This window comes from Terrapene carolina, unplaced genomic scaffold, assembly GCF_002925995.2.
Source record: "Terrapene carolina triunguis isolate 2854851 unplaced genomic scaffold, T_m_triunguis-2.0 Scaffold112, whole genome shotgun sequence".
In the NCBI taxonomy this organism is placed as follows: Eukaryota; Metazoa; Chordata; order Testudines; family Emydidae; genus Terrapene; species Terrapene triunguis.
Genome location: NW_020664463.1, coordinates 3,898,402 through 3,919,062, shown reverse-complemented (window position 1 = coordinate 3,919,062; position 20,661 = coordinate 3,898,402). Strand labels below are relative to the sequence as shown.

The 20,661-nt window shown below is 39.9% G+C and overlaps 1 protein-coding gene across 2 annotated transcripts in view; it reads right to left on the bottom strand.

The window, feature by feature from the left end:
- Nucleotides 1–2,106: 2,106 nt before the first annotated feature.
- AEBP2 (AE binding protein 2) overlaps nucleotides 2,107–20,661 on the bottom strand; it is an 87,408-nt gene continuing 68,853 nt past the window's right edge. The window contains exons 6-9 of one of the 2 annotated variants that reach the window (XM_024203246.2): nucleotides 14,806–14,873; nucleotides 6,125–6,238; nucleotides 5,796–5,862; nucleotides 2,107–4,167 (exon numbers count right to left, since the gene is read on the bottom strand). In XM_024203246.2, the coding sequence (XP_024059014.2) occupies nucleotides 5,808–5,862; nucleotides 6,125–6,238; nucleotides 14,806–14,873 (237 nt within the window). In that variant the 3' untranslated portion in view covers nucleotides 2,107–4,167; nucleotides 5,796–5,807. The remainder of the gene's footprint in view (nucleotides 4,168–5,795; nucleotides 5,863–6,124; nucleotides 6,239–14,805; nucleotides 14,874–20,661) is intronic. The other variant, XM_024203247.2, reaches the window with a different exon arrangement.

The following is a 20,661-nucleotide window of genomic DNA, read 5'->3' as shown; positions in this document are numbered from 1 at the left end:
GTGCACATAAAATTCATGGGGTGGGGCCGAGGGGTTCAGGGTGCAGAAGGGGGCTTGGGCAGAGGGTTGGGGTGTGGTAGGATGAGGGCTCTGGGGTGGGGCCGGGGATGAGGGGTGCGGAAGGGGTTCAGGCATGGGGTAGAGGGTTAGATGTATGGGGTGAGGGCTCCAGCTAGGGGTGAAGGCTCTGAGGTGGTGCCAGGGATGAGGGGTTCAGGGTGCAGGAGGGGATTCAGGGCTAGGGTAGAAGGTTGGGGTGTGCAGGCTCTGGGGTGGAGATGAGGGATTTGGAGTGCAAGCTGACCCGGGGCTGCGGTGGGGAGAGAGGACTCCCCCCAGCAGGTCGGGGCCAGGGGAGAGATGCCTCTCTCTGGCTGTGGCAGCTCCGGCAGGGCTGGGCTGGGCAAGAGGCTCCTCTCCCCCAGCCGCAGCAAGTCTGGGGCAGGTCTGCTAGGGCCCAGGGAGAGGCACCTCTCCCCCGGCTGCAGCACGTCCATGCTGGGGGACAGGCATCGCTCCCCACTGCAGCCCTGAGCATGGGCATGGGGCTTAAGAGGCACCTGCACAGCTTAGAAGGAATTTAGGTTCCCACCCTATGTTAAATCTATATAAGGCAGGGAGTGACATCATCTGTGGTTCTTCGCTCCCCACACCCCTGGAAACACCTGAGGAACAAAGACTGAACTGAGGGAAGGACTAGACCTAGGCAAAAGGGATTTCTAGCCTATGAAACTCCTGGGGATTCAAAGCTGTAAAGCACGTGCAACTTACCCATTAAGAATCTGCATCCTGCTTGTATCATTTCTCAGAGTGAGATTCTGCTAATTCATATTCAATTTATTTAGTATATTAAGCTTAGTTTGTTTTTTGTTTATTTGCTAAGTAATCTGCTTTGATCTGTTTGCTATCACTTATGTTCACTTAAAATCTATCTTTTGTAGTTAATAATCTTGTTTTTGTTTTAATCTAAACCTGTGAGCTTTGACTGGAGTGCTTGGGGAAAATCTCTGCTTGGTTACCACAAGTGTGCATTGTCCTCTTCACATTGAGGGTGAGGCGGATCAGGTTTAATACCCATATACTGGCCAGATTTGAACAGGGCAGGACAAGACTGCTCTGGAGTACTAGGCTGGGAACCTGGTGGTCAGAGAGCCTGCGTGTAACTGCAGCTGGGTGTGTCCCTACCTGTGTGAATGCTGCTGAAAGTGCAGGTTGGAGGGCTTTGCAGCTTGCCACAGCAGTACACTGTGAAAGGGAACCCAGGCTGGTGGATCAGAGGGCTCAGTGGTACCCCAGTTCCAGGTGGTACCCCGGGGGGAACGCATCATAGTCATACTGCAGAAAGGCAGCAAATCTTCACAAATACAAAATGAGAAAATGTATTCTCTGACTGAACTATTTGGGTGGCTTCTCCCTTATGAAAAATGTCCTATAACAAATCTCTGAACAGAAGAACGCAAGTAAAAGTTATATATCTGGGTAATACCAATTAAAAGAGAACAGCCTGAATTACTCCAAACTAGAGAATTAATCTTATTCTTCAGAAATACTCTAAGTAACATTCAACAAGTCACTCAGACAGATGCGTGGAACTGCCATTGCGTGTGCCTGGTATACCTCTATCAAAGTTGGTATTTGTTTGGCGCAACAAATCAGTGGTACTTAATTCTTGCATCTGAAGCACAGACACAAAAAAATTAGATATATTTAGAACACGGATATGTGTAAGCATAAATCATTTCAGAAACTTTCTTCAAGCTAAAACAAAGCTAAAAAATTCACTTACCTTTTTGTTACCAGTGCAAACTCAGATTTAACTCTGTCTGTCCCCCTGCATTTTGGTTTTAAATGGAGTCTTCCCCCACCATGCCCTTCCGCCCCACCCCGGGCAACTGCTGCATCATTAGGAATCACAAAATGCTTTTCTCAAATGCAAGAAAAGAATCACCAGTTGATTATTAATGGTTTACAGGTACAGTACAGGATTTATATCCAACAACTCTTAAGTGTGCATTCCATCATTTACAGAGGAACTAAAAAGATATTTAATTTATATTTCAGCTCTTTTAAAACCTTCATTGAATGGTTACAATTTGGAAGCTAACATGTGGTTATTTGCTTTGTTTTATTAGAAAAAATACTCAGGCAAGGTCTACAATCATCTGTCAATTATAGATGACTTACAAGGAACTCATGAAGCAATAAAATTAAAAAAATACAAATACAAACTATATCTGAAACACTTCTATTTGGCAATTTTATAACAAATTTTAAAAAAGAACCAAAGAGATTGTGGATTACTTTATAGGTACAGAATAAGCAGTAGATGAAGTGCTCAAGCAAAAAAATTAAACAAAACACTGTACTTTTTTAAAAAATAGTCAGGTTGCTACAAATCTTATGAATAATACCCTTATTTATTAAACAACCAGTCCAGAACATCTTATATTAGTGGTGCTCTTAATCTGCACTTCATTTTGTTTGATAAGATTTTTCATGTATATAAGTAACATATTTAACCCGTTGGAGCCAAGCAAGTCTCTTGTGTCAGTACCAATGCAGAATGCATTCGTATTATATTAGGAAACACTTAACCCTGCAGCCAAAGGGTTAATTCTAAGTTTTATTCTATTTAATAAAATTTTAGTGTAAAAACTGCTGGTTTTTCGTTTCACTGTAGTAACGTGAAAATTCCTCCCCAATAAGGAAGACTAATTCTGCAGTTTGACTGCATATATCCACATATATTTTACATTAGTTCCTTCCAACAGCAAGGAAATGACTGATTTCACGTTCACTATCAGAAAGGAGTGCCATTATGGGTTCTGTTCATCCCTCAAAGATTTCTGGGAAGGATGTTCAATGTATTTTTGTTCTTACAACAGATATTAACAGTAGTACATAGTCCCTTAGGTATGCAAACGACTTTTTTTGTTGTTAGGAAGGTGCTTTTTTAAACATTTCTTCTGGCAGCGCTAGTGAATTACAATATCCTTCCATATTTTCTAACATAATATATACATTTTAACTTTCATGCTCTAGAAAAACATCTACAGTACATTTCATAATATAAAAATATATTACAAATCTGCTGAATTATTTACAAGCAATGTCCTATTATCTATATGCAACATTTTTGTCTCCATACAAGACTAACAAGTTACACACATTTCTATTTCTGTAAGTTAAAAAAATCCATGATTTCTTGCTTATTAAGCAAGAAAGTGATTTTATTTTCCTTTTCAAAGCCAACTTTGGTGCATAAAGGTTGAATTTCTAGATGTTTTAAAAAAATATCATTTTCTTTACATCTAGAAAAGATTAGGCCAAATAAAAAAAAACACATACTGTACAAGTGACAGTCTTAAAAAGTCAAAAAATTAAAATCAAACACCAATTTCACTAACTGCTTAAGTAGAGGTTTTTCAAAAACCGTTCCGTAATAAAGATTACATAGAAGTAGACCTCATTAACATACAGTACTAGTCCTGAAAAAGGGGCAGACATACTGCAACACTCTTAACAACACCTTTCAGTCTTACTTGGATATATGAATTTAGAGTTGATTGGGAAAAACAAGCATTCCATTAACATTTGTTTAAACATCATTTAATGTCTCTTAGTTTTTGTGAAAGGACGCACAAGTGTACAAATGACGACTGATCACTATCCACCATACTCAGAAGGTAATAGGATAAAGCCTTGGTAGTTTGTTCATTCTCTGGTGAGTGTTAAACTCTTAGCAGCTTGTTAAGAGTTCTCCTGGGAACTGTGTAAGTTGTGATGGTTAGTTACTTCCTCTTTTCATCAAACTACTGTATATACTAACAAAAGAAAAGCAGCTTAAAGAAGCAAGCATGCAAAGCCTTTTAGTTGTTCCACTAAGTTGCCAGAAGAGTGTTTGCTCAGTCTCCCACTGTACCATTCCATGACAATGTGGATATACAGTAATATATTAATATATTCCACAGAAGCATCTACTTCATTCACAGAATGTTTACACTAAGCATAAATATTATCTAAGGATTTGAAAAAAAAGGATGGGGGTGGGTTGGGGGGCCTTGACTAATGTGCAACTTTATTTCTAATTCCATTGTCAGTGACTAAGACTGCAGGTGTCCCCAATTGCTTGGTTTTTACCTCTTCAACCTCTTCTGTGGCATTGTTCTGAAAAAGAAGAAGATACATTTATGGGTCAAGGTCATCTCAACAGCTGATTCAATATAGTTGTATATGGAGTACTTTGGAGTCATGATTATACACAATTTATTTTCATTAAATTTTATTCAAACTGAAATGTCATTTTAGAAAATCCCATACTAGAATCCATTATATCAGCCTTTGTACTGAGACTAGTATCCCTTCAGTAATTCTTCCCCCATTCAAGTTTTAGGCTCCAGTTTCAGTTCTTTGATCACACAATACTGTGAGGTTTCCAAAAGAGCAATATTTACCAATACACAATTCCAGGAGTTAAAATTCTAGAGTACAATTTATACAGTTCATGGGGGTATTTTAGTAGTTTTACTGGGGTATCTCTTAGCCCAAAAACATTACAGTTTCATTTGAAAGGATTATCATATCCATTTTCATGGAACTTGTAGAATGTTGGCAAAAAATAAATTAATAAACAAACTGATCTATATGACATCAGCAGTTAAATTCCATTTGGGACATAAAATTACAAGTAACTAATACCTAAAGTAGGGAATAAAAACAGTTTGTGTTAAACATTTTAAAACAAAATACAGTCTAATTTTGCTCATCACACTTATGAATTATTAGTTCACATCAGTAATTCATATTCAAGTAAGTATTTTAAATACTTACATTTAGAGAGACAGCACATATAGCAAAATTAATTCTCTCCATACTCAAAATCCATTAATTTGATTAGCGAAGTAAATTGGCTGTGAAGAGGCTAAACTGAAAGGCTTAATACACATCCAGGCTTAATACACATCCAGACCTCAGCTGAGTGTTCTGTGTATTGCTTTAGACGTTAGTGATGTCAAGAAACACAGGAACACTGAACTTTGATCATGGCAGGTAAATGAAAAACAAGCAGATTTTCAAATTTTTTAAGTTTTGATAATTAATCCTACACATGTATCATCCTGTTATTGATTTGGGATCTTAATTTATTTAAAAAGAATTGAAAGCATTTCAGATTACCTTTAAAATTTTTTACACAAGATACAATTGTGGGCCTCTATAGGATTAAGTATAACACGATAATACAGAGGAATAAAATAAGAAAATTATTAGAAATGTGATGATTAGAAGCCAATCTGAAGTCCTAAAAAAAACACACGTGAATGCTGCTTAAAGACATGTACTATCCCTCACCCCACTCCAAAGACTAAAGACTCTTGTATTAAAAAAATAATAGTACTTGTATACAAGTACAGGTTTCTAAGGCTATGTCTACACTACTGCGATAAGTCGACCTACGCTACGCAACTCCAGCTACGTGAATAATGTAGCTGGAGTCGACGTACCTTAGGTCAAGTTACCGCAGGGTCTACACCGCGGGAGGTCGACGGGAGAAACTCTCCCATCGACTTACCTTACTCTTCTCGTCAGGGGTAGAGTACTGGGATCGACTGGAGAGCGATCTGCTGTCGATTTGGCAGGTCTTCACCAGACCTGCTAAATTGACCACCAGTGGATCGATCTCGGAGCGTCAGTCCCAGCTGTAGTGTAGACATAGCCAAAGTAATACTGCATGTACTACAGCTGAATGTAAAATATGAAAAGATAAATTTGGACTTTAAAAAAATTGGTATACAAACCAGTATGTGATCTTAACAGAAGTGATCTTTCAGGATTCCACTGTATGTACCTCCTTTACTAGAATTTCTGTACACCAAGCACAAAAAAGTAAAATACACTTGGTAAATACATACATTCCCTGTTTCTCAGTTACTAGAGTTCAGTTCAAGAAGTTAAGCAATTCTGAAAAGACTTAAAACCTCAGAACTTAACCCCTGTACACTGCAGGATTGATGTCCCCTGCACTGGTGCATCATGCATTAGCAATCTTGGCTTCTGGCATCAAAAAGTTAGGTGAGGCTTAAGACTTTATTGAAATAAAGTAAGAGGTTTAAAATTAGGAAGTTACCTGTATATGTTTGGGTCCAGAAGCAAGGCAGTATCTTTTGGTAGTTTTGATAAATGAACTACTTTAGTTTTTAATTGATGTCGTTCACTTTCATTTACCCACACATCAGGCAGACTATGAATAAATAAAATAAAAATTTTCAAAAAAGATCAACCCTTTTTCTCACCACAAAAGTATGTGGCAAACTAGCACTTATGAAGTATTTTAATATAATCCTCAAATTTCATGTACTAAAATAGCATCATCACTGGGGTGGTAAAAAGACAGCAGAATTTTCATACATTCCTTACCTTTACAGTGCAAAAGAGACGCTAAGAATGGCTGAAGTTATAGTTACTTAGAAATACTGGATGAAAAATATAAAATAATGGCCTTGCATTTTGAATTTCAGAATTTTGGCATTTTAAATGTAAAACAAAGAAAAGCACACAGTGACTTCTAACAAAAAAGAATAAATTCAACAAAGTCTCAAATCTAAAACAAAAATAGTATGTTTGATTTTTCAAGTATTAGATAATGATAAAATATTAAATGCCCTGAGCTTCACCCTGGACCAATGAACTTGCTAGTTATCTGCTTAATTTTCATAAAACTAAAGCTTACTTGACATGCTCATCAAAATATGGATTTCCTGAGTCAAAATAATGAAGTAAAATGTATTAATTCTCTTTTTTGGATATATAGACAGCTAATTTCAACATGTTCAGTATCTAGTATTTCAACTGTTCTTAGGTTGAGATACAGTAGAACCTGGTTACTACACAAATTGAGAGGTAGTCCCAGTGCTGCGTATAGCGAGGGCCTGGGACAAAAAAAACACACTGGCCCAGTTCCTAGTACTCAACAATGCTCTGAAACAAGACTAATCCACTTAAAACTGGCTTTTTCTTTTGCTGTTTAGGAAGTTGTGAGTGCTAAGGATTGTGACATGCACGGTATATGGAAGAATGCTGCATGGCCATATATGAACGCACTTTACAGAGAACATTGATGAAATGTAAAAAGAAGTTTCTATAAAATGTATTTTAGAAATAGGGAATATTAACTGTTCCTAAGGGAGCCTGTGGCACAGAAAATTTTGAAAAGAAATCAATGGATTGATCCAAGTCAGATGTTTGGAATGGAAATTAAATTAAAAACAAGAAATTACCAACTAAAGCTGAAAAGGAAACAGAAGCAAATAAAAAAAGGTTTTCATACAAGAGATATCTGGAACGTAGAACAAATTGCCAAACATAGCAACTTATGAAAATTAGTCTTTTTGTAAGTCTAAGAGGCAATTTGAAACACTTAAGATGGAGAAAATACAGTAGAACAGATTCTTTTTCTGAACCCCAAAATCAATTTTAGTTTTTATTATTCCCTGTGTTTATTGGGAAGACATGCCATCTGGCGCTCTGTCCTGGCTCTTACCTACACCAGATAGTACAGAATGTTTATGGATTTACAACTAATATATTAAGTTAGCTACAAAAGCTGTAGTCCAAGATTATTGTGTCAGAACATACAAATTGACTGGCTTTCTTGAAAAAGTAAGGTAACAGTTCACTTCTGTTGAAACAGCAGAAGTATGCACATTACAGCATTCCTTTAAATGGACCAGAACTTCCACTCTTCATATTTACTTTAAATATCAGATTGTCTAACATCTGAGTAACTTCTCTTCTGCACTGTACAATAGGTTCTAAAATGTTGTTCATTTCTTTAAATTGAAATATTGAAATTCAGCTTAACTCTAACAGTAAAATATTGCATTGAAAATTTAAATCATATTTCTATTGATATCAGAACGTTTGTAGACCTGAAACTTTCAGGTATTAATTAATTAAGCAAATAACCTTTTATCTCCTATACTGTAATAGGAGTAAGTATGTGTTACAGTACTGTTACAAATACTCTCATAACTTAGAATTCTATTACAAGATATTAAGTTCTATTTTTAATACATTCAGACTCAATCTTGCCCAATGAAATGGCAAGAACAGTACTTCTTAGTGGCAGCTGAAATATTTATAATACCCTTCCCATTCCTGTCTGAAAATCACGCAATCATCCTGCTCTTCTGTAGGTGGCAGCAGCAGCAGCAGAAAAAAAAAGTGCCACAGGTAGTTACAACACCAAACCAAAATGCCAAGGACTCCAGGAAAGAAAGAAAAAATAACTTACCAGTAATCCTTGTTCTCTGAAGACAATAATTATAGTAGAGCCACACTGTTGGGTTCATGCTCTTGCACACAACCGGTTGGGATACTGAAAATCTGAGGTGTTAAAACCACCTCATCAGAACATGCGTTTGCCTACCTGCTTTTGAAGATCTAAGATATTTAGATTACACCTGCTCATCACAGTGGTATCTGCATCAATCTTCAGTTCTTATTTGATCTAAAGTATCACTGAAACTAAAAATATTCCCTTGCTCCAAGAGATGTTGGTTGAGTGAATGAATGCAGAGCTATTATATGCAATTATTCTCTATAAATGGAAATTCACTTATGATAGTGTCATGCTTGAAACCTGAAGTCCATGCCTAATTTCAAATTATATGATTGCTACAAAACTAGAGCTTTTTTGATAGACAGTACCACAGGGATTTTATTTGAAAGTCTCCAAAGAAGGATACGCACATGCCACCTTATTGATGCAACCATTTAACTTTTCTGAATTTTAGCTCTGAAGTATTCCAGATCCAGTCATATGCAAGAGCATGGATTCAAGAATGTGGACCTATTATAATTCTACTTACCTTTAGAAGAAAAAGTAGTAACTTCGTTAAAAAAACTTGTGGAAAACCCAGGGATTGCGCAACACTGGCTAAACTACACTCCTAATGGGTGAGTTTCCTAATAATATTAGAACAAGGTGGAAATAAAAAGATTATTCCACTTTTCCATATAATTAGGATTATAATATTTGCATACAAAAGAACTTTTCTTATTTGAAAGAGAGAGCTCTCATCATTATTTAAAGTAGAGTATTTTAGAAAAGTAAATCAATGATGTATGAAATATTTTATACTTACAACTTTCTATTTGCCTTAAACCTATTTGAGGAGGGTTGAAACTGTTGTCATTTGAAATCTGGCAGAAGGAGAAATTACTTACCTTGTACAGTAACTCGAATTTTTTGAGATGTGTCCTCATCAGGACGTGTGAATGACTGTGCACTCTGGAATGAAGATCTTTCATCAGCAGTGGCCACAGGTCCGTGCATGCTTGTTCCCTAGATACCCTCATGCGCCAGTAAAAGGGCATATAGGAAGGGGTGTCCCCACTGCCAATCTAGTTCCTTCTCAACCACAGAAGTCCAACAAGAGACTCTCAAGGCAGAAGGGAAAGAGGGCCTGTGGTGGAGCACCCATAGGTAACTCACATCTCAAAGAGTCCAGTTACTGTACAAGGTAAGTAACCTCTCCTTTTTCAAGTAGCGTCCTTATGGGTGCTCCATGTCACAAAGACTCCTGAGCAGTACCTCCATCATAAAGGAGGGTGCTGAGGAGGTAGATTCATTACAGAATGTTGAACAGCCTCAGCTCTGGAAGCAATCACAAGAGCGTAGTGCAGGGTGAACATGTGTATCAAAGATCAGGGGGCTGCTCTGCAGAGGTCTGTGATGCATATGTTTCTCAGCATGGCAACTGGTAGAGTCAGCCAGTGGGAAGGGGATGAAACCCTGAGGCTAAGTTGGATCCTGCAATCCATTTGGGTAGTCTGAAGGGAAATCACCTGTACTTTCATGTTTTCTGCAATTGATAAAAAAATCTGGGTGAAGCTCTAAAGGGCCTAGTGCTAGCTAGATAAAAAATAAGATCTTGTCCTACACACAGTATATGAAGGCTCACTTCTTCTCTTGAAGAGTTGGGCTTGGGATAAAGCAAACAGTAGGCAATTTTCTTGGCTGAGGTGGAATTCTGAGGAAACTTTAGGAAAGAAGCGAAGGCATGGATACAGTCACCTTGTTGTGATAGAACACCATGCACGGTGGGTAAGCTATCCAGGCCCCAACCTCTTGTGTCCTCCTGACCAAGGTGATGGGTATGAGGAATGGGGTTTTAACAGACAGATGGAAGAGGAAATAGTTCACCGTAGGTTCAAATGGGGGTTTCCTCAGTGCGGTGAGGACTAAATTGAGTTCCTGTGGTGGAGTTGGTTCTTTAATTGGAGGGAAGAAGTTTAAAGAGGTCTTTGAGAAACCTCATCATGGTTGGGTAGGTGAAGACTGAAAACCCTCAATGAGGGAGGGAAGGCTGTTATAGCAACTAGGTGAACTTTAACTGAATGCAGGGGTAATCCTGTGATTTTTAAACTGAATAAGTAATTGAGAATGTGTGTCAGACGAGACTCAAGAGGAAGTATAGATCAGTGACTGTACCAAGTCTAGAAATGTATCCTCTTATGTAGGTTTTTTGCTATATTTAGATGCTTGAGCAGTAGGGGAGTCGGGATTAAACATATAGCAGTATGTAAGGCCAAGGAACTCTCGGGGCATCTCCCACTGAGTTCCACCTGTACCCTCCCCACAAGCAGAATCATCTGCACTTCACATTGGATGGAGGAAAAGAGACAGGACCCTACTTGTCCTTGCCAGGGTTGGGTGTATCCCCTGCTAAAAGTTTTGCCAAGGTGAACCCTGAATGAAGGAGGCTCAACCAGGAACCCTGAATAGACACTTCTGAATCTGATAAGGAGTTATCTCCTGTGTCAACTGGAGGGGCAAATAGTGCCAGTTACCAGTGTTTGAGTGAGTACAGAGGCCTGAAATGGGTCCTTTAATTGCATCAGTACCAGACCCTGTTAATATTAAGATATCAGATAATGTCCAGTTGATAGAAATGGAAATGAATATGTGTATCCGCAACAAGTTTATGAGAGATTGAAGACACTGATGGTACCAGGGGGCAAGACAACATTGAACACGGTAGTGGAGGTTAAGTAGGCTCCAGCAAGCGAGATGGTACCAGTGGGGAGCATCTCACAGTACCCCTCAGCAACAATGGCTCAGGCTCCTCCAGAATCTGAAGGTCCTCAAGGGTCAAAAGACTAGACAGTACCAGGGCCTCTGGATAGGAAACATCAGGAGTACCAGAGATGTCACTGAAGTACAACTGGTGCCTCCTTCATGTCTGGCTGCTGGAGGTAGTACTGACAATGATTTCGACTTGACTTGAGTCCTTATGTCAGAGTCACAGAGTCCAGTGCAAATGTAGGTGCCACTTTAGATAGTTTACCTGATGGTTTCTCAGTACATGGCATGGTTTTTTTAGTCTGTGCTGTGGTCTTGGTGGGAGCCTCAATGATTCCCATAACTAGTCACAAGGTCCCCTGCGACCGAGATTGAGGGTAACTTTTCTCTTTCTTTTCTCCCATTCTGGAGAAGGAAGCCTTCTCTTCTTCAATGGTTTAGATCAGCGGTTGTCAAACTGTGGGTCGTGACCCTGTTTTAATGTGGTTGCCAGGGCTGGCTTAGACTTTGCTGAGGCCTAGGGCCGAAGCCTGAGCCCCACCCCCCCCGGGGCCGAAGCTGAAGCCTGAGGGCTTCAGCCCTGGGCATTGGGGCTCAGATTACAGCCCTGCCTGGGACCGAAGCCCTTAGGGCGCAGGGCTCGAGCAAGCTCAGGCTTTGGTCCCCACTCCTAGGGTCGTGTAGTAATTTTTGCTGTCAGAAGAGGGTCACAGTGCAATGAAGTTTGAGAACCCCCAGTTTAGATGGTTTCGAAGGGCCTGCAGGGTCTTTGCTTACTGCTAGTAGAGACGATCACCAGAGCTCTCTGAGGATCTAATGTACAAAGGGGGTGACTCAAATCCCATAGGTCTCAGGCAGCACTCCACTGACAGGCGTTTGAGCCTGTCCTTCCTCAATTTATTAGATCTGCTTTTAAATCCTGAGCTGACCTTAGATGGGAGGGGATGTGAGATTCCCCAAGGCAATGGAGCAGCTTGAACTGTCTCTGTGGGTGAAAGACCCATGGCAGGTCTGGCAGGCTTTAAAGCCCAGGGTCTTGGGCATAACAAACTCGAGGCCATGACCTAAAGACCTGAGAAAAAGCAAAGGCCCGAATCAGGCAAAAAAAGGGAAGGGGAAAACCCCCCTTTATAAAAGCACAAACTGTGCTAAACAAAAATGAAAAAAATAAAGACATTTTAGCAACAGGATAGCAAACGAAGAGGCTAGCTAGCAGATGCACAGCCACAGGCGAATGAGAAGGAATTGGAGTGGCAGCAGGTCCATCCCTCCTGATATGACCTCATAAAAGAGCATGAGGATATCTAGGGCACAGTTGCGGACCCACGGGCACTGCTGATGAAAAATTTCATCACGTATCCTGACATGGAGTACGCACAAAAACACTACTCAAAGAACATTCAAAATCAAAAGAAAAAGCAACCAAACACACTGAGAAAGCTTCAAATGCAGTGTAGCAGTTTGTTCTTAGGGTATGTCTACACAGAAAAGAAAAACCTGCAGCTGACCCATGCCAGCCAACTCAGGCTCGCAAGGTTCAGGCTGTGGGGCTGTTTCGTTGCTGTGTAGACTTATGGGCTCGGCTGGAGCCCGAGCTCTATGACCCTGCAGGGTCGGAGGGTCCCAGAGCTCAGGCTTCAGCCCAAGTCCAGAAGTCTACACAGCAATGAAACAGCCCCGCAGCCCACATCAGCTCACACAGGCCAGTCATGGGTTTTTCTTTGCTGTGTAGACATACCCCCAGTGTGTCTTAGTTAAACAGGAGAATCCAAAATGGTAGCATTACACAATTTACAATTGAAGCGACAAAATGTAATGTTCCCATGGTAAATGTATTGCGAGATTGCAGCATTTGCTTTATGTATCTTGTAGTCCTGCTGTGTATTACCAATTACAACACTTGTGTGTCCATTTTATGCAGTTTGTTGCTATTTCACTTTCCCAACACCTGACATACTGAGAATCAGATAAACCATAGTGACAGAACAATCACCATTTCATTATATATTCCTATACCGCAAAACCATCTGTAATTCTTAGGGCTGTCGATCAGTCACAGTTAACATGCGATTAACTCAAAAAAATTAATCGTGATTAATCGCACTGTTAAGCAATAGAATACCAATTGAAATTTATTAAATAATGTTGGATGTTTTTCTACATTTCCAAATATATTGATTTATATTACAACACAGAATACAAAGTTACAGGAGATAATGCTGCCTGCTTCTTATTTACAATGTCACCTGAAAGTGAGAACAGGCGTTCGCATGGCACTTTTGTAGCCAACGTTGCAAGATATTTACGTGCCAGATATGCTAACATTTGTATGCCCCTTCATGCTTCAGCCACCATTCCAGAGGACATACTTCCATGCTGATGATGTTCGTTAAAAAAAAAAATAGTGCGTTAATTAAATTTGTGACTGAACTCCTTGGGGGAGAATTGTATGTCTCCTGTTACGTTTTACCCGGATTCTGCCATATATTTCATGTTCTAGCAGTCTCTGATAATTCAGCACATGTTCGTTTTAAGAACACTTTCACAGCAGATTTGACAAAAAGCAAAGAAAGTACCAATGTGAGATTTCTAAAAATAGCTACAGCACTCAACCCAAGGTTTAAGAATCTGAAGTGCCTTCCAAAATCTGAAAGGGACAGGGTGCGGAGAATGCTTTCGGAAGTCTTAAAAGAGCAACACTCCAATGAGGAAACTACAGAACCCGAGCCACCAAATAAAAGAAAATCAACCTTCTGCTGGTGGCATCTGACTCAGATGATGAAAATAAACATACATCGGTCCACTCTGCTTTGGACTGTTATCGCGCAAAACTCATCATCAGCATGTACGCCTGTCCTCTGGAATGGTGGTTGAAGCATGAAGGGACATATGACTCTTTAGCGCATCTGGCACATAATTATCTTTGACGCCGGCTACAACAGTGCCATGCAAACACCTGTTCTCACTTTCAGGTGACACTACAAACAAGAAGCAGGCAGCATTATCTCCTGTAAATTGTAACCAAACTTATTTGTCTGAGCGATTGACTGAAGTGGGACTAAGTGGACTTGTAAGCTCTAAAGTTTTACAATCTTTTATTTTTGAATACTTTTTTTTTTGTATATAATTCTACATTTGTAAGTTCAACTTTCATGATAAAGAGATTGCACTACAGTACTTATATTAGATGAATTGAAAAATACTATTTCTTTTGTTTTTTACTGTGAAAATATTTGTAATCAAAAATAAATATAAAGTGAGCACTGTATACTTTGTATTCTGTGTTGTAATTGAAATCAATATATTTGAAAATGTAGAAAACATCCAAAAATATTTAAATAAATGGTATTCTATTGTTGTTTAATCGCTTGATAGCCCTAGTAATTCCACATTTCAATGATTAACGGCACTGGCTATTAACATTTACTCTGGCCTAATATAGCATGTACACCTGCTTATGGAAAAACAGAGTATTTTTTAAAAGTCATTTACATAGACAGTAATAATGGATCATCTCAATGACTTGGCAACTGAAAAAAATCAACTAGACAAAGGAAAAAGTTAATGACTGTTTTGTTCCAAACACCCAGGTTACTTTAAAAAACCCAATATTTTATACAGAAAATGTACTGTTAAATATTCAAATAATAAAGGACAGCACATTAACTTGATTGTAAACACTTCCACATGCAAATGGTATAATTGACAGTGTATGTACTCACATGTCTTCTGGTGTCCAGTGAAGCAAGAGTTTTATTTTTCCAGACTCCTCTTTTCTTTTAGCTATTACCTGACATTAACAGTTAAAATAAACATTATTTAAAAATCACATCTGCAGAATATTTGCTCACATTTACATTCCCTTTCTAGGTTTTATCCCAATTGAAACAACTACTTAGGAAATAAAAATTGTTTCATCAAAGACAATGATAATTATATGCATAAGAAATCTATGTATAGAACTGCTCAAATAGTTCTTAGTAAGGTTGTAACCCTTTCATTTAAATGTCCCTTAATATTTCATATTTGACATATCCAATAATCACTGAATGAAAATTCAGATGCATCTTGACATTTATTTTTTTAAATTAAAGATTTTTTTTAAAATCAGTCAAGATTTTGAAAAGTTATTTCAAAACTGAAATTATTGAATAAGATCCACAAATTTTATATACAGTTACAAATATGCATGTGATGCTTTATGAAATACCTAAGGAGACAAAGCTACTGCCTGATGGAGCTTACAATCTCATTCTAACATTACATCCAAAACCTAATGTTCCTTTAATGTATTTAGATTGCAGAATAAATCACTCAAAAGTTAGGAAATGCTACATTTATGGATGCCTGTGCAATCTTAATTCTTCCCCCTTGTACGTACAAACTGTTACTCCTGGGGGAATTCTGAGATCATTGTGCAATTCAGAATATTGCAGAAATTAACGTGTGTGCAGAATTTCCTTCCCCCCACAGAAATGGGCTGCAGTGCTGCTAGCCGCCACTAGGGGCCACTGGACTCTGCAGAGCCCAGCTTGCAATAGAAGACAATGCTGGGGGAGAGGGAGCTAGAGCAGTGGTTCTCAAACTTCTGTACTGGTGACCCCTCCACGTAGCAAGCCTCTGAGTGAGACCCCCTTTGTAAATTAAAAACACTTTTTTATATATTTAACACCATTATAAATGCTGGAGGCAAAGCAGTGTTTGGGGTGGAGGCTGACAGCTCATGACCCCCCCCCCATGTAATAACTTCGCAACCCCCTGAGGGGTCGCGACTCCCGACCCCCAGTTTGAGAACCCCTGAGCTAGAGGGTTCCTGGCAGCTGCAGTTCCCAGCATGCCCTGAGGGAAGGAGAGGGCGGCACATAGGAAACTCCATGGCAAAGGTGGACTCCGCAGCTAGGCTCTGCGGAGGGTGAGGTGGTGTGAGTATCTGGGCTGGGGGGCCCCACGGTTGGGGTCTGGGGAGGATGGGGTTTGGGTGTATTGGTTGGAGGGGGCCCCCCCCAGGTGGGCTTGGGGCTGTGTGGAGGGGTTGTGGGTATGTGACCCCCTCCCGGCTGGAGTGGGAGTGGAAGGGGCCAGAGAAACAGGAATCAGGTTGTCATAGGGCTTTCTTTAACTCTCTACTCTTGGGGGAATTTGTGTGTGTGTCTGTCTGTATTGTTACAGACATACTTACTGACAGGTATTTTGAAATAAATTACCAAAATATTGAAATGGGTGTGATTATGTAGTGTTAGTTTGACAAACAAAATTTGCAGAATTTTTAATTTTTTGGGCACACAATTTTTATTTTTTTGGCGCAGAACGCCCCCAGGAGTAAAGTGTTCTCTGAATGAGGAAGGGGCCCTATAGAAAAAAAAGTATATGATTCATGTGATTAAAGGCACGGGCTCTCTCTCTCTATATATATATATTGTGTATATACACGTGTGTGTGTGTGTGTGTGTGTGTGTGTGTGTGTACACACACACACAAAAGTGTATATACACAAATTAAGGTTGCACAGGGTGCCAGCTCCCCCAATAGTAACACCCAAGACATTTCAAATGTGGAAGACATGGAACAGAAATATTAAAACAGAAAATGTTTCTCCCCACAATGGGTTTTTAGGAGAAAATGAAACTGCGTTTTTACAATTCAGACTAACTTACAGTATGACAGCATACCACAAATTCTTGGAAGAAATTCAATTGACTCACTGTTCTACAGAGGATCATAAAATTAATTATTTGCAAACAAACCATGCTCTATTCTGCTGGTACTGGAGAGCACTTGCAAATCTATTCCCACAAAATAAATCCTTACAGTCAAGGGCCAGATTTTTAAATATGGGATCCTATACTTAGGCTTCTAAGTCTTGGCCAAGATTTAAATAAAACATAGTGAAATCTAAGCATTAAAAAAGCTACGTAAAATATAAGTTAATATAGTTAGTGTACACATGTAGTGTATTTTCCTTAACACCGACGTGTTAATACTCACATTAAACTTTCGAATAACCTACAATCCAGGGTGGGCTGCTTGCTTTCCCATGTACTGGACTATTCTTTGGCTCACCAATGCTGGACCTAGCACTTATATATTGCACACGCACACACTGTCAAAGAGCTGTACAAACATTAATCCTGACCACTCCTGTACATCTATGAATGCATGGCAGTCCATCAAATCCGTGATAGAGACTATAAAGCCCGTAACACTGCCAATTCAGAGTATGTCAGATCCACAGATTACTGCTGAGCTTTTAAAGGTAAGTGCACTTGTTCTGCAAATGACCTTTGCAAAATGTGCAGGACTAAACTCTAATGTCAAGAAGTTATGTAGATGTTTGAGGATGATGTTCATAAGCTGTGCCAGAACTGAAGCCGTTCCCATGTTACCATACCCAAGCAACTAATGCCCAAGCTATCCTCTCCAAACTAGCCCTATCCAGGACATATTTTCCAGGACTCTATAATAAAATAAGTTTGATGTCTGTAGGCCAAGATACCTGAAAAAATATGACCTGACCAAAACATTTTTAAAAAATGGAAACACTATTTTGGAAGTGTCACACTTCACATGACTTGTCAAATGCTCCTGAAATCTAATAAAAAAAGATCTGCCTTTGCTCAAAGACCTCAAATAATCTGAAGGACAAAAGAATTTCTTAAAAAATAATATAGAAGTGAGGCAATGGGGAGGGGAGAGAATCAGTTTCAGGACTGAAAGTTGATTGTGACAGCTATAGAGAGAATGGCATCTTCGCTTAATGAGAGACTAAATCCTTTGTATTCTTGGATACAAAAATTGTGCAATTAAGCCAGTATTCACCACAGTGGAAGATGTTACTAATCACCCAGACACTGATGCTAAACTTCTTTTAATCACTTTGCAAGACAGGAAGAGTCACACAGAGTAACAAAATGAAACAGATCAAAGAAAAGATTGTTTTCATTGTGGCAGACAGCAGGAGAACATAGAAATTGCTGGTTGCAGATGCAAGCATACATGTCAGAATTCTGCAGCTACAAAATTGCAAAGGGACAACCATCCAGCACAGGCCATTAAATTCCATTGAAGTGATCTTGCTGTCCCAAATAAGCCCTGCTTGTTGAAATCAAACTATTGATAGAAATTTGTTTACTTAATTGATACTGTTATGTAACAATTTTGCATGTTTTCAGACACTAAGGAATGAGCAGGCACAAGAAAGGTTAATTTGCTACTTGAAAAATTCCACTTTCTTTGATACTGAACCTTTCAAATGACAACTATTTTTCACTTCATGCAAATCACCGGCAATACATTTGGAAGTGGAGACCCAGGCACCAGGATTCTGTTACAGTCCTGCTGACACTATGAATTCAGAGAACTGACCTACCTTTTGAGTGGTCTATATGCAGCCATTCTAGAAAGTAATAGGATTGACTCATTCATCAATATCATGCCAGCAATAGAACAGGAAAAAAAAAATTACAGAGTAATCAAGTCTCCAGATATGCCTATACCCCAGGCATGTGCAGTCAGGTTCATAACAAAAGGCTGACTTGATTCAGTTTCATATCCCCTTTCCTTTAAGCGGATTTGACAGAAAGCATGCACGCTTTCAGAATAAGCTTGAACTGTTTTCTTCTAGTACACTTAGGCTGTTGACATGGTGCTTATCTGTGGATAAGAACACTGACAGTTACCTGTCACTTGAATTGATTTAATTAGATTTCACCTTCACTACAAAACAGGAATTAGTCTTCTTGCCAGGCAAAGCTTTTCTGTATAATTTTGTTATATAAAAAAAAGTCTGCTCTTTAATTATGCTTGCTTTTAAGTTACCAATGGACATTTAAAGACAGAAGACAAAACGGGGTGATTTCATTTACCAAAAGAAAAGCCCATCGTACAAATCATAGTGTAGCGGGATGGTAACCCCGCTCCGGTCCAGAGGGGGCTGTGGCTGGAGAAAGCAGCTTTTAGGCTGGGCTGATTGGGGGAAGTGGCTGCTGCTGGGGCCACGCCCCAAACAGACTCAGCTGGCCCTATAAAGGCCAGGGCAGCCAGAAGCTCAGCAGTCTCTCTCTGAGTGCAGAGAGAGAAGGGCCTGGCTGCAGTAAGCTAGAGATAGCGTACCTGAGTGGAGCAGGGCTGGGGACAGGCTGAGGAGCTGGGGAGCTCCAGCCTGGATAGCTCCAGGCTGCGGCCTAGCAGAAGGCCAAGGGGTACTGGGGGTTGCAGAGGGCAGCCCAGGGCTAGGCCAAGGCAGCAGGTCCAAACCCTCCTTGCCAGTGATGAGTGGCCTATACTGCAGTCTGCCCCAGGGAGCGGCGGCTAGTTGGTGACTGGCAGCGGCCTAATGCTGAGGCAAGGTGGGGATAGTGGGTGGGGGTTCCCCTGGGAGGAGAGACCTAGTGTGTGGGTACTGCCAGGGGGCAGCACCCAGAGCAAGGGGCACCGGGGTCCTGGGAGGGACACGGGAGCCGAGAAGGAGAGGACAGGTGCTTCACCAGCCTGCAGAGGGTGCTCCAGAGGCTGGAGAGCTAATTCCCTGGAATACCAGCAGGAGGCGCCGCAGGGGTGAGTCCTACCTGCTTACACATAGATAAAACTAAATTTAACTATACCGAGGCCTGGTCTACATTACAGGACAAGGTCGATGCAAAACAGCTTATATCAACCTATCTAAGTGTCTACACCAGTGGTTCTCAACCCACAGCCCATTTGTGGCCCAAATCAGCAACAACGGCAGCCCATGTGACATCCTCAGTGCCATACAGGTAGGATATATATTGTGTGGATGTGGTCCATGTTAAACGAACAGAGCTGCATATGTGGCCCACAATGGTAAATAGGTTGAGAACCACTGGTCTACACTAACATTTTGCTCCGCTGACCTAACTGCCCTGCTGTGCTGACTTAACACTGTTGCTTACATTGACTGTTACAGGCTTTAACAAGCCATCCCACAATGCCCCACGCTGACAGTACAATCGGTACAAGCACTCCTGGTCAGGACATGCACCGCTTACACAAGGAGCAAAGTGTAGACATGCACCAGCGATGTAATTAGTGTGGCAGCTGTATGCCGAAGTAAGTTAGGTCAAGTTAATTTTGTAGTGTAGACATGCCCCAAGGTATCAAACAAAATATAGAATTGAGATCTACTAGAATGTTTGTGTATTTTTCTCTCCTTATTTGTACCTTCAGAAACTCATCTACAGCTGCTTTTAATAATCACACTAACTTACAAATTTTCAAATATGTATAATTGCCTACTATACAGTTAAGCTTTCCAAGCATTCTGCCTCTGAAGTAGTCTTTCATCACCTGAGATTCCAGCGCTGGCGTCTGCTTCACTAGTTTTTTAATTAAAGAGATATGAGGATTTTTGAAAAACATGGGCTTATTATTCAATCAATTTGCTTAAAGACAGAAAAACACTGCTGTTGGCTAGAAATCCACAATAATGAACAAATGTGTTAGACACACATGATATAAAGTCAAGGATATAGAAAAGTATTGGCCTCTGAGGACATTTTAAATGCAGTTTTTATTTCCATAGAAATAAAAAAAAATTAATTAATTACACCACACACATTATT